Source organism: Delphinapterus leucas, chromosome 3 (assembly GCF_059928025.1).
Source record: "Delphinapterus leucas isolate spDelLeu-1000000601 "Yukka" chromosome 3, BTC_Dleu_Yukka2, whole genome shotgun sequence".
Taxonomy (NCBI): domain Eukaryota; kingdom Metazoa; phylum Chordata; class Mammalia; order Artiodactyla; family Monodontidae; genus Delphinapterus; species Delphinapterus leucas.
The window spans coordinates 71,102,663-71,117,652 of NC_143131.1; the positions used below are offsets into that span (position 1 = coordinate 71,102,663).

The window sequence follows — 14,990 nt, forward strand, 5'->3', positions numbered from 1 at the left end:
TCACCTTTACTAGTAAAGTGCTATGTCCTTGGTTTTTCACCCAGTTATTAATATGAATTACCATTACTGATGAATCCAAAAACATTTACTAACATACACAGACAAAATGTTTACAAGGGTTTCCAAGATTTACTCCAGGAAGTTAAAGACAGTAGGGAAAGTGTAATTTGCTTGTCTGTATTCCTGTGTACCAAATAATAAAACATGTTTTGAATCTAGTTTTAAATCTAGCACTTTCAGCTGGGTTAGCAGCAGAAATAGGGGGTTTATTCAATACTAATAAAGGAATTAGATAGTTTTATGCCAGGACATTTTCTTAATTCTTTTTCTCCTTGCTGCTTTAGTGATCTTCCTCCTGACATCAACAGATTTGAAATAACTCTTAGCAATAAAACAAAGAAAAGCAAAGATCCTGATATCTGTAAGTTGACACAGAAATTTCTAAAGTAAAAAAGCATGTTTTATATACTTTGGAAATTCATAATGAAGTATAGTCTAAAATGGAAATTAAAAAGGTGTGTAAGCAGTGTAACTTGAGATAGCTTCTTTTTATACTTCTACAAGTATTGATTGCTGTATCTAAAAAAGAAAAAATAAAAAGACCAAAAAGGCTAAATTGTATATACTGTAAACTTAAGCCCTTAGGATTAAAGTAGGATCTGCTCACCCTCCCTCCACAACGTATAGGAGGAAAAAGAAAACAGTAACAGTGGTCATCTTTCTGTGGTGCTTCCTTATCCCTTCTTCCTACTTTTTAGGTTTCTCCTACTTTCCTATACTTTGCATGTAAATGAAAAAAAGCACTCTGTTAAATTTTTTTCTTTAAACTAGATTACACTGCTCACTTCTGGTAGTCAGTACTGGTTCTCGGCAGCACAACTTTTCCCAGTCTGTTTCTGAAACAGGTGGCAATGGGATTTAGCAATTCACACCAGAGTGAATTAGGTTAATCCTTAAATACCTTCTTAAAAATCAGGCTTGGGGGGAAAAAAAAGTGATATGTGTTAACAGAATCAAAGCCTGAATTTTTTGCTATAAATATTCTGTAATTTCTGTACTATTAAAATGCTTAACATTTTTAGTGGTCCCCCATTATTTTTAAGATAAAATCTAACCCCCTAGCAATGATACAGAAGAAAGGCTCTTTCCTGATCCACTCCTCCCCACTCTTACTTTCACTGTGGAATCTTCTGTGTATCCTTCTCTCCAGCTACACCAGCTTTCTTATAGCTCTTAAATTGTCCATGGATTTTTAAAACCATCCACCATACCTTCTGTTCGGACTGCACACACTCTCTTTTTTTCTCTGTTTCTACTTAGCTACACTTCCAGATCCTGTTACAAGTCAGCTTAAGGGGGTACCTGTTTGGAATGGATGTTTAACTTCCACAGAATGAATTAGACATTATTTCTCTGTACTTCATTAGCATACACCACTTTCCAGCACTTAGCATGGGGTATCATAATTGACTTCTTGCCTCCTTGGCTAGACTGTTACCTCCATGCAAGTCAGAGACTGTATCTTTATCATGTCTGTATCCTACATCCCTGCCTATCAGAGAGTCTGGCACATAGTAGGCATTCAGTAAATGAATGAAGTAAGCATTTAGTATTAAATTTATGATATTACTGAAAAGTCCTTTAATAAAAAGCATTTAACACTATAGATAAGATAGAACATTAGGAAAATTTGTGTGACTAATTACAGTGTCATCTTTTCAGACAGTAATCATTTGATATTTTTCTGTCACAGTATTTATGCGCTGCCAGTTGAGCCGGCTGCAGAAAGGGCATGCCACAGATGAATGGTTTTTGCTCAGCTCCCATATACCATTGAAAGGTATTGAGCCAGGATCCCTGCGCGTCCGAGCACGATATTCTATGGAAAAAATCATGCCAGAAGAAGAGTACAGCGAATTTAAAGAGGTATTAAAGTTATTTACCAGTCCAATTATTTTTAAAGGCATTAAGAAAAATAACTTTTTTTTCCCCCCAGGATCCCTACTGGAGTATAATTGCTCCACAATACCATGTTAGTCTCTACCGTACAACAAAGTGAATCAGCCACACGCACACATATATCCCCATATCTCCTCCCTCTTGCGTCTCCCTCCCTCCCACCCTCCCTATCCCACCCCTCTAGGTGGTCACAAAGCACCGACCTGATCTCCCTGTGCTATGTGCTGCTTCCCACCATACCCATTGAGTTAAATATAGTAATTTCATAGTTTAGTGGCACAGTGACAGGCAGAGAAGGTTGAAAAGCCTTGCAACAGTATTACATTGCTTTGAAGAGACTATAAATATGTAGGTTACAAACTCATTCTGTTTTTAATAAATTTATTCAGTAGAACATATTCCTAAATGTATACATATAGAAGAATGTATTTCCTGTTAATGTTACTGAGAATGCTTAATGCTGTGTACTTTCAACAATCTTTCTTGATGTCATTTTTAGCTTATACTGCAAAAGGAGCTTCACGTAGTCTATGCTTTATCACATGTATGTGGACAGGACCGAACACTACTGGCTAGCATCCTACTGAGGATTTTTCTTCATGAAAGGCTTGAATCGTTGTTGTTATGTACACTAAATGACAGAGAAATAAGCATGGAAGGTACAGTATGGATGTGTTAGTGTGATACTTTTAAAAACTGGTTAATGACTAGATTTTATATATCAAGTATATATGTACTCTATCTTAGAACATATTAAATAGTTAAATCATTTTACAAAGTTACTCAGCTTTTCATTCATTAAAAATTACAGTTGGAATGTCATTTCTGATTCTTAGGCAGGCTAATATGGGGGGCGGTATTATCTCTAATACAACTTTCTGTCATGGCAAATTAGAAGCCGTAAGAAAGTGACTTCCGTGTCCAGATCAATGGCTTATACTTCTTGGTTATTAAGAATAGTTTGGTATGCTTACCATGTTCTCTTGTTTGTTTTTTGCTTATAAATTCATTGCACAAAAGTTGGGTGTTAGCTGCATTTTATTTCTGCCTTCTGTAGGTAGGTAGTTTCCAGGCAATTTAGCTGGACCCACAGTAGTTTGTAACAGCTTATAAATATGTCAGAATAACCCATTTCAAACCAGCCCTTTGACTCAATAACAGTACTTGCTTCTAGGTTCCCCAAATAAACTGTAAAATCTAAAACTATTTCCTCCTGATCATAGAAAATATAAAAATATATACATTTGTCAGGAAAGATAAAGTGGTGGTACATATTTTACACTGAGATTGTCTTTTCTGGCAATATTTGTGTTTTTTTAGGATTTTATTAAAAGTCATGAATAGCCATATTTTAGGCAAATAAGTTAATTTATACGGGGGTTTTACGTTACATTCTTGTTTGTAAATTAACTCAAGATTTTTTAGAGCGTGGGCTCAGTGGACAGCAAAGGTGGATTCTGGTCCTAGTTTTGTCACTGTTTGGCTCTTTAGTCTTAGTTAAGTCATATAACCATCCAGAGCCTTTGTTCATATAATGTGGCAGTGTTAATTCCTTCTCCTGTTTATGATCTAATGAAGTGAAGGAATAGAAAGTCTTTTGAAGAGTTAAGTTTATAGGAATATAGGATGATGTCATTATAATCAATATTTAATGCTACATGCAAATAAACATACTTAAAGAGCTATAATTATTTGAGGAAAAAATGAATTCATTTAATTTCCAATTTGATTCACATTAGTACAATCCTTTACAGATAATTTTTTAATATGTATATATTTATGTAGATGAAGCCACTACCCTATTTCGAGCTACAACACTTGCGAGTACCTTGATGGAGCAGTATATGAAAGCCACTGCTACACAATTTGTTCATCACGCTTTGAAAGACTGTATCTTAAAGATAATGGAAAGCAAGCAGTCTTGCGAGGTGAGTATTGCAGCAAAGAGCATATTTTAATAGGTAATGCTTTATAGCTAACTGCACTTCAAGGCAAATGTATTAGCTGTCTGAAACTGTTCGTCAGAAGTTATACCTTTTGTAATACGTTTAGAAAAATGTTATGCGAAACAGACTTTTTAAAAAAGATGTACTTTATTTGGAGATTAAAAACCTCGAATTGCACCAGAAATACATGAAAGTACTCCTGCTGTACTAATGATAAAAGTGTATGCTACTTTCAGAAAGTGTGCAAACATAAATTGAAGTTATTGTTAGAGATTTCTGTTGTGTAAGTTCTGTGTGACACTTGCTAATAACATCTAGGTTTCTCCTCAAAGGTTTTTTTGAAGTGGGGGTGGTGGTGGGAGGGTCAGAGGTACAAGATAACCCCCTCAAAAGCAAATAAAAACATCCTTTTAGATTATTGAGGCTTCAGTGTAAACTCATAACAAACCATTAAGAAAAGGAGTAGAATCTCATGTATATGGCTATTCCATCATTTTATTTTGAAGGCAGAGCAACTATAGAAGGAGGATATTAAATATATTTTTTATGTCTGATACAAAATAAAGGAACTGCTTTTGATAATGTATACTGGGAGCACTCAAAATGTTAATTCTGCACCAAGTTGTCAATTTTTACTAATTAACTTAAGAGGAAGAAATGGATAATTTAGTGTTGGAAACCTGGGGTTAACACCATAGTTGGTCTAATAAGTGTAAAGGATACAGAAATGCAGCAAGTCTGCAGAAAGTCTCTGGACGTTAAATCCAGGCTAGGGAATTTAGATTCCTATAGATAAATCTACTCCATTAATTCTAGGTAAGAACTCTTAGATTTTAGAAGTTACTGGAAAGTTTTTAGAAGGGTTCATGATGCTGCCTCTGAGGCATTTGGTATTTTATTAGTCATTTAAAAAGTCTTATCTCATTCAGAAAAACCTTTCTATTTTAATCAGCTTTTTTCCTCAAATAAATAGATTTAAGATAGGTTTTATAATAATATACGGTGATCTTTCTTTCCAATTAAATACTTCTAGTATATTTGTGCATGTGGCCACTGAAGCTGGGATTTTTTTGTCTTCTGGTTGGGAATATTATATTTAAAATAAAGTCTAATACAGTTTTATCTGCCTGTAAAAATCTGTGGTAAAATGTGGTAAATGAATAAAAGAAAACTTCATTAATGGTATTTAACCCAAAGCAACTGAAAACTGTTGAATAATCATTGCTCTTCAGTTGAGTAGATGGGAATTAATGGTAACAAGTCCATTAGGAGTTCCACAGAGCAAACCCTAGTTAGCCCCACACCACAACCAAAAGACTAATACAGTTTGAAAAATGGAAAAATAGAGAACCTTGAAAAAAACTGCTTGATTACCTTGATTCATTTGCATTTATCATTGCCAAGATGCATTTATATTGATTTATTCCTTCTCTTAGTTAAGTCCATCAAAGTTAGAAAAAAATGAAGATGTGAACACTAATTTAGCACACCTATTGAACATACTTTCAGAGCTTGTGGAGAAAATATTCATGGCTTCAGAAATACTTCCACCGTAAGTGGTGAAATTTTAATTTGACAAGAAATTGTATATTTGCATTTAAAAAAATTTGTATTTCTAAAACATGTGTGAGCTTTTCCACTGTCCTGATGTTATTATACTCTGAAGAAGTTAGGGTTTTTAATCTTTACACGATGAATTGTGTTTAAGGAAACAGAGTGACTTGAAGAAACCAAAGTGAAATATTTGCATTAAAATAAAACAAATGATGTTTTTATACAGGCCAGTATGTCTGGTTTATATAGTAACTTGGGGAAAGAATAGAAGCTTATCTCAGGTTTGAGGAGGTCATAAAAGACATGTATCTCTCCAGTATGTAGTTGAACATCTTGCTCAAAATGTACACGAGATAATTACTCGGTGTCTGCTTAGCGGCTTCCGGTGTTAGCTCGCTTATTCAGGTAGAAGTTAACTTACATTAAAATCTGTCTCCCTGGAACCTGTACTCATTAGTTCCTCTATATCTGCATTCCAGTACTTTTTCATACTTTTCTTTAATACAGAAGTAATCTAAAAATGGTAGGATTTCTTCCAAAGTAAATGTAAAGAACTGGTTAAATGAATTGATGATGCAAACTTTTTAAAGTTTTCCTTATCCTTTGCTAAATATCACTACTTGTAACAGAGAACTTTTTTTGGGAAAATGGCCAGTTGCATTTAAAAATGTCATGGATTTCGTAAATTAAGCTTTAGGCTGCAGTGAGATCAGTATTTTCAAGTGCTTTCTGTATTAAGATGGTTGTGTTATTTTGGCAGGACACTGAGGTATATTTATGGGTGTTTACAGAAATCTGTTCAGTACAAGTGGCCTACAAATACCACCATGAGAACAAGAGTTGTTAGGTAAGACTTACTGTTTTGTTAAATCACATAGCCTGCACTGAGAGCCAAATGGATAATTGTGAAAATGTGGAGACTAACAATTTCAAGACCTTTTTTCTTTGACTTTTATGTCAGAGTCCTGTTGAATATTTTCTGAATTCAGATAGCTCCTAAACTTTAACTTACTTTGTGTTTTTGTTTTGAAGTTACTATGAGATACTTAGCTAGCAAGCTACCTTTTTGCATTTTCTAAAAACCTCAACATTCACTGATGGGAGGAGAGAAAGACTGGTTGATCTGTGCTGAGAACAAAAAGCAATAATTGTACAATTTAGGTATTAATTAATTGGTTTGTAACAGTTTGTGACTCAGGGCTGATCTCCAACCAGAGTCTACTTAGTTCTGAAGCTGTTACAGTGTGTTCATTGTGCAGTAATTAGGAGGAATTGCTTTGTCAAGTCATAGCATTTTGTAGCTTATATAGGGGAACTTTGTTGTCATTTCCGTAACTTTTCCAATGAAGAAGCAGATCTGTAGAGATTAAATTGTTTGCTTAAGGTTATACAGAAAGTTAGTAGCTAAGGCAGAACTAAAGGCAAAACATCTAAGACCCAATCTAATATCCTTAACACTCCTGTACGCTTTTGTTAAGCACCCCAACCCATTCAAGACAGTAGGAAATTAGTGCAAAAGCATCAGAGAATTCAGGAGTCTAATAATAAAATTTATCATATAGAATATATGCCGCCCATCATGTTATACACTATTAAAAAAAATTGGGCAACTACTGAAGGCACCAATATCATATAATTAGTTTTGTAAAATATCTCTTGGTTAGTAATGATATGACATAAATGTTTAAGAATTGTAGATTCTGTATTTCTTGGCTTTAGTAGTGATTGAGAGGAATAGAAACGTATTACAAGCATATAATGTTGCAGCACAGTTGTGTGTGATGTAAATGAAAACTTCTGTAAGTTTCAAACAAGTGTATTTGTTAAGCAAATAGCTGGAAATTCTGCTATGTGGATTATCTGATACTACAGGGTCTTCTGAGGGGCATTTATGGCCAAGGTGGTGATTTCTATCCCTAGTTAAGCTTTTAAATATATGTGTAGATACCTAATATCCCTCTTAAATTTAAAATCACCTTTAAAAATTCCCAGAAAGTGGATTTGCACACTGAAATTCTTTTATGGTTCGGTGTTGCTAGGTTATATTTCAGATCCAGACAAAGATATCAAAATGTTTTCAAGCAAAATTTGTGCAAGATTCTTCATAAATTACCTGCTATAAAGAAATCTAAAGACTTAATAATTGTATATTAAGAATAAATGCTATCTGAGAAGCAACACATTAATTTTTCTAAGACTCCCCAAAATTAGCAAACAACATCATTGGGAGGTAAATGCTGAGAAGTTGTGTTATTCTCTAATAGAGAACAGAGACTGTCAATTATTTTAATCTCTAAAAGGAATTTTATCAACTTGGAAATAATGCTTGTCTTTACAAGGCCAGGTGCGAGGTCAATTATTAGTGTGGATTCCTCTTAAGAGGAAATTAGAGAAATATTATCTACACAAAAACATAAACTCTACCAGTAACCAAAGAAGGGAGCAGACTAGGAATAGCTATATACACTTGTAGTTTTACTTTGTACTTTGTTCCCAGAGTAAGATTAGCAGGTAAAATCATATATGACAACTGTTATTAAGCCATGTGTTTTTATACTAATTTTTGGTTTTGCTATTAATATTTTGTAATTTGAGAACTTTTTTTTTAACTTTAGAAAGCTTGATGTCTTTTTCTTCATTGCCTTAAAAGCTTTTCAACATTGTTTGTATACATTTTCATTTATCAAGAAGTCACTTTTTCCCTAGTAAAATGGATTAATTTTTATGTAACTCAACAAAATCAGTATAACCAACTTCATTTATAACAGACTTTACTGAGCTGTTCTGTTTAAAGAAAGAAAGTTTAGAGAATGTTAGTTTTAGGACTATGTGTCTATTAAAAGGGTTTATTTGTACTCCTACAGTATTTCAGAAATTCTTAGTGTTCCTAAGGACACACCTTCCTCAAAGTAAGTATAAAATGCACTACTAGCTTGGAATAAGTAAATAGTAGCCAAAACAGTAAATGTTACAGATACAACTTAAATCTTCCCAAAGTAAATCTAAAAATCTAAATTTGAGAAAAGTGAATAATGTTTAAGCAGCAAATATGTGTTCTTAAAGTAAGATACTTTAGCTTATTATTTTCATAAAGTTGCATATTTGGTCTTCCCTACATTAGTTCAAAGTTCATGGTTCTACTAACATTTTTGTTTATATATATTATTTTAATGTAACACATATTGTAGTTTTCTAAAAAAACAAAATTTCCCTCCCATTCAGTGGTTTTGTTTTTCTTCGACTTATCTGTCCTGCCATCCTGAACCCACGGATGTTTAATATCATCTCAGGTAATAAGCTTTTGATAAATTTTGAAATTAAAAAAATAGTTTCATACTCTTTAGTAAGGTTACTCATTTTTCCTTTTAAATCTTTCTTTTTAATCCAATTATAAGACTTGGTATAAAACATTCCAAAGCACCCCTTTCTTCTTCCTTTTGGTACTTTACCTTTTCTTTCCATTTTGTTTCTTAACCTTTCTTTCCATCTAATATTTGAAGCCTGAGATGGCATGATTAGACACAAATCATTTTTTTCCCATCCCTACCTATGTCTCAAACTCTTATGATGATGATTTTTTCCAGCCTGCAACATTGGCTTTTTCAAGTTGGGAAGAAGAGCTTCCTGTGTGCTTTTAACCCATGCTAGACCCTGTCACTACCATTCCAAGTCGGATTTTAAAATTATAGCTGCAGTTGCAGTAGTACTCTGTGAATACTTATGAAGAAAGCAGCCCTTTGAGATTTCCCAGTAGAGATTTCTTGTCACCAGCTATATAATGTTAATTGGCATTTTAAACTCCAACAAACCAGATTCAGTTTTGCTTATTACCCAAATGCCCATTATGGATTGACTTTCAGATGTTGTAGACTTTTCAAATAAAGGATAAGAATGATATTTGTGACTACAAATGTAATCATGAGCCATCATTAGCAGAAGGAATCTGAAGTATTTTTGTCTTGATAATTTGAAGCTCAAAATTGTATTAAAATTTTTTGGAGTATCTTACCTTTATAGCCATCATATCTCTGTAGTTATCTCCAATTGCTACTAAAATGGTTAAATCTATGGGTCTACTAAGAATTAAGGGTTTAGAATTCTTTTGGAGAGATTTATTTATCTGAATGTTAGACTCTGAACCACTAGGCAATATTATTTATAGTTTAGCAACTTCAGATAAAAAGAATACAGTCTAAAATCAGGCAGCCAGATAGACTATCTATAGGTTTTTACTGTTAAATAATTATGTTTCAGAGCTTAAAATTAATAGAGACAAATATTTTTCATTTACATCCTATTATCTATATAGGGCAGTGCTTCCTGATTAACCTTTAAAATATTTTTTAAAAATTAATAAATTGCATGTTTTTCTCCTCAAAATAAAGCAGAGATTCCAGACTTTGTTATTGAGCTTTAAAGTGAATTATTTGAGTCAGTGGAGGCTGGGAGCAAGGAATTGCTCATATTGCAAATTGCTAACCTTGGATGGGTTGAAATTAGCTTTGTGAATTGTCCTGTAGGGTATGTGGAGTAACAAGTCTTTTTAGCAATAAGATAAAGCTTTGAAGTATTTTGAAATACCCTGTAGTACCCTTTTCACAAACTAAAAGCACTGATAAGTGTATTCAGTTTTTCCCCCTTTAAATCAAGTTATTTTGAATTATACAGGTCATACTTTTTCCAAAAAACATTGAGTTCTGAATGGAAGAATATTAGTATTTTTAACAGTAAAGAAATATTAAAGTGCTAAATTTATAATGGTTTACTTGGAAGTACCTTTGGAGTTGGTGTCATTAGCTGTGCCCAATTCTCTTATAGATTCCCCATCTCCTATTGCTGCAAGAACACTGATATTAGTGGCTAAGTCTGTGCAGAACTTAGCAAATCTTGTGGAATTTGGAGCTAAGGTAAAAACATTTTGATACTTTAAAATGTCATTTATGAATGAAACTTTGACATGATAAAACCATAAAATATGGCATAAGTAAATTTTCAACAGTGGATATTTCATAAAGATAATTTATGATTTTGTTGATATGTTCATATTTTTAGATGCTTTTAGATTTTACTTTTTAATAGTGGAATTTTAAAAACCACCATTTTTGCTAGTAGTATAGAAAGGTATTTTTTCAGTATAATTTCCAGTATAATCAGAGTCTTCCACTTTTAAATATAAAAATCAATGAGCATATTTTTAAATGCACCCCAATCAATTTTGTTATGTATTGCATAATAAACATTCTCTGTAAATACTAAAATTCGGATGAGTTTTTAAAACACCCATATGTGATCCCACTATCCAAAGATAATGACTGTTAATGTTCTGGTAGGGATAATACTATGTCATCTGCTTTTGTTAATATTAACAGATAACAAGTATCCTTATATGTACTTCCTTTCAAACTTGTCCAGTTATTTCTTTAAATGAACTTTGGAGTAAAAGTACTAAGTAAGAAGACATTTTGCTCCCCACAGCCTTGCCAAAACTCAACTAGTATTACTTTTTTATTTTTGACAATCTGATAAGCATGTTACTTTTTGTATTATTATTTCATTACTCTTAGAACTGTACGACTTTTCATGTCTGTTTCTTTGGAATCGTCTATTGAGGTCCTTATCTCATCTTACTGATTTTAAGAGAGTGTGTATTAATACTAACCCTTCCCCGTTTTACAACATAGCATATTTTCGAATCGGTTTAAGATTTTAGAATGAAGCAGTTTATAGTATGACTCAGCTTTTGAATTTATCTGAACCCTGAGGCAGGTTATGAGTACCAATTTTTTATTGCAGTCCCTACCACACTATATTTTAACTCCCTATATTCTCTGCTGGGTTCTAGTAACCTCTGGGTACTTGGCAAATATTGACAGTTTCTCACTAATTATTTTTGAATGACCTACATATAAGAAATTGTGTTTGCTAGGCTATGTGTGCTTTTTTTCATCCAGAATTTGTTTGTTTATTAAAGTACTCCATACTCCTATTCCTCAGAATAGCTGCTTGCTTATATTAGAAGGAAAAATATGGTCATTGTATAATTACGTTAATTCTTATGAATAATGTGCTGCTACTGATAATTTGATTTATAAGAATTTTTGCTACATGTATGGTTTTCGTTATGGACCAGATAATGTTTCTGATGCATATATAGTAAGCTTTTTATTTTTATATTTTTAGGAGCCTTACATGGAAGGTGTCAATCCATTCATCAAAAGTAACAAACATCGTATGATCATGTTTTTAGATGAACTTGGGGTATGCATATAATTTTTCAAGTACTTTGACATCTATACTTAATATAGCTGAGTATAACTCATTGAAGCAACAACCTTTAGAAAGCTTTTCTATCCAGAGCTTAAAACAAAACAAAACAAAACTGCATATTTTTGTCTACCTTCTTAAACAAATTACTTCATTTGATATAATTACAACAATTTATTCTTACACTGAATGATTTACACCAAGAATAGAGGACTGTGGCTTTTGAACTACCTGTGTCAATTTTTAGTTTGTCCCACCTCACCACTATGACATTCTGTTGCTGCTTTAGCTACTTTAACTTTGCTGCTACTGTGTGGAATTTGAAACAAGATGGATAACCCACAGTTCTGGCCAGTTTAATAAGTAAATGGACTGGAGAATGTATGTTCCTGTGGCTTTTCTAAGAATAAAATACGTGGATTTGGTGTTAAACTTCATTCAGTGGGACTACATATGCCTCACTTAGGCATTTATAAATAAGTTGTGATTATAAAATTAAGAATGGGATTTTAAAAATAATTTTTAAGGCCCTGGATTTCTTAGTAAAGTTAAATTTTCTTGTTATAGATTTTCAGATACTGCATCAATTAAAAACTAAATAAATTTATTAGCAATTCAGTTCATATATATAGAAACCAGAAAAGAGATGTGAATTTAGCCAGGTGTATGGCACTAGGGAATGCTAGGGTAGGAGAATGTTCTGCTTTAATACAGTCAGATTCACTTAAAGCACAAGTAAACAACCACCACACCACTGTATAGTCAAACCAGTCAGGACAGCCTGTGGGCCCCTAGTTTGCAGCTTCAGGTATAAGAAATTTATAGTGTTGGTCCATATTGATAATGAAATTGAGAAATAAAGGAGCAGATGCTAAATGTCCATCATGTTCCTATATGTGAACTCCTGGGAAGTTTTGAAGAATATAAGTATTTCCGATTACCAAAAAATATAGTTGGTCCATGACTGAAATTTTTTTTTTTTACTATAGTGATGTTTAAGGAGCTGTATGAAACTGTCCAATATTTAAGGCTAGCTAGTTTATCTCAAGACACATTTCTAGGTGTAGATTCAAGATTAGGATTCCATTTACTTTCCATAATCACATGTCTACAGTCCAGCTTTCTCTATCACTTTCCTAGTTACGCCACACAATCTAGCCTTTCAGATTGCTTAGAATTCCAATATTATAATACTCTTCCAGTCTCCTCATACTCTTCCACTGCTTTACACCTATGTAAGTCAAATAAGACTCACTTCAAATGTCTCCTTCAGGCAGGCTTTGCTGAGCCCTAAACCTGAACTAAATAATACCTTTTGTTCTGCTTCCTAAGTATCCTCTGCATATCCTTTGATATATATAACTCTGTGATCAGTTCACATCTAGTCTGTGTCTTCTCTACTAGGTTGTGAACTCTTTAAAGGCAAATGTGGTTGTCTTTCATCCCATCTCTGGAAGCATCCCATCTCTAGAAGCCTTCATTCACTGAATAAAAATGAATTATATTCTAATTATTTTTTTTAGACCATAGAAAACTGAGTGTTTGCAGTTTTTAGGAGTGTATAGCAAATATTGTCACCATTAGGGAGAGGAATAGATTTGTTTAAAACCACTGGTAATCTAAACTCATGTTAAATTTTATTCCAGTGCTCAAAATAAAGTCAATACTTAGTTACTATAACAAGTTGGCAGTACTGTATTGGCACTAATTTACTTTATGAACCTTATCTAAAGATACCATAATTAACACATCATTTCTACACATTAGCAAGTGTTTTGGGCAGAGTCCACAGATAATTATAGGCCTGAAAGGTTCTCATCAGTGCGTTCGTAATGTAGCTCTTATTTATATATGCTGATCAATTTGGACAAACTATAGCAGTTTAATAATGAAACTCAGTCTGAAGGAGTGGAGGAATTTTAAGTTTAGGTTACATTTAATCCAGATTGGCAGTTAATGCTTGCATTATTTATGTTCCAGTTTAAAAAAATAATATTGCACAGTATTCTGCCGTGTGGTTGAAGAAAATGAAACTTGGTTTTGTGTGAATACTGAGGTCACAAAATCTATCAAGTTGAATTTTAAGAATATTTTAAGAGAATATTATGTGTTAAATTTTATCTACTGTACCAGTTAGGATCTTTTCAGAAGAGATTATAAAGAGTTGTATTTCTAAATGCAGTTTTATGATTCCCTTAAAGAATGTACCTGAACTTCCGGACACTACAGAGCATTCTAGAACTGACCTTTCCCGTGATTTAGCAGCATTGCATGAGATTTGTGTGGCCCATTCAGATGAACTGCGAACGCTCAGTAATGAGCGTGGTGCACAGCAGGTAGGTTTTTGCCAACCTTTTTTAACAATGATGTTCCTCACACTTAAGCAGAATGTCAACATAGGATTCTTTGGGAGGTGATAAATAGCTGAATTAGTCTTATTATATTGTTTTTGAGAATCTGAATCATAATCCACAAAGATCTCAGCAAACAGGAATAATGAGCCCAGACTAAGATTACATATTTTTGATACTGCAAAATGTCAAATCTTGCTTTTAAGTTAATGTGAACTCTACTGAAAAATGGTGGTGTTCATGCACTTCAGTGGCATGTATGCAAATGGTAAGTGAGCTACTGATGTCAGTAGTGATGTGGCCTTTTCTGTCTCTTCTGTCACACACATGGTGCCTGGCCAAGTACTTTTCAAACTGTCAAACACACGAGAATTATTCAGGAAGATTGGTAAAAATATTTTAAGCTCCAGATCCAGAGATTGTTTAGTGTGGCCTTAGAAGAGCTTATCAAAAAATGGCAGTTTCTAAGGACGGTCACCACAGTGGCCAACCATTTGGCAAGGACCTTATAGAAGAGATTAACACATTGAGAGTGGTGATTCTGAGTTCTCAATCTGAGATTCTAAAATTCTCAAGGTTTTTCGAGTTTAGATAACAGCATGGATCATTTAGGTTCCAGTCACTTGAGAAACTTATGCAGAATATGTGCCATGGACCCACTTATATGCCCTTGGCATGTACAATGCCTTCTTGCCACACTGACTTGCTTTAAGTATTAAAAAAAAAATCTTATTGGAGAATTATTAGGCTGTAACCTGACTGCCCTCATGTGCTCCTATAGGGCTTAAGATGTGTCATTTATAATGATAAATCTTTCTTCTGTAAGGTGTTCTATTCTAGAGAGTGTTCTGGCCTAAGTAGGTATGAGAATGCCAAACGCAAACGAGTTTCTGTTTACTTTAGTGTACAAAAATTC

At 33.4% G+C, this 14,990-nt stretch overlaps 1 protein-coding gene across 3 annotated transcripts in view; it reads left to right on the forward strand.

Moving 5' to 3' along the window:
- Positions 1–14,990, forward strand: part of RASA1 (RAS p21 protein activator 1) — a 109,192-nt gene that overhangs the window by 92,903 nt on the left and 1,299 nt on the right. The window contains exons 15-25 of one of the 3 annotated variants that reach the window (XM_089909099.1): positions 345–421; positions 1,754–1,926; positions 2,459–2,618; positions 3,745–3,887; positions 5,342–5,457; positions 6,220–6,306; positions 8,324–8,368; positions 8,682–8,749; positions 10,278–10,366; positions 11,640–11,717; positions 13,925–14,059. In XM_089909099.1, the coding sequence (XP_089765225.1) occupies positions 345–421; positions 1,754–1,926; positions 2,459–2,618; positions 3,745–3,887; positions 5,342–5,457; positions 6,220–6,306; positions 8,324–8,368; positions 8,682–8,749; positions 10,278–10,366; positions 11,640–11,717; positions 13,925–14,059 (1,171 nt within the window). The remainder of the gene's footprint in view (positions 1–344; positions 422–1,753; positions 1,927–2,458; positions 2,619–3,744; positions 3,888–5,341; positions 5,458–6,219; positions 6,307–8,323; positions 8,369–8,681; positions 8,750–10,277; positions 10,367–11,639; positions 11,718–13,924; positions 14,060–14,990) is intronic. The other 2 variants (XM_089909100.1, XM_089909101.1) reach the window with 2 other exon arrangements.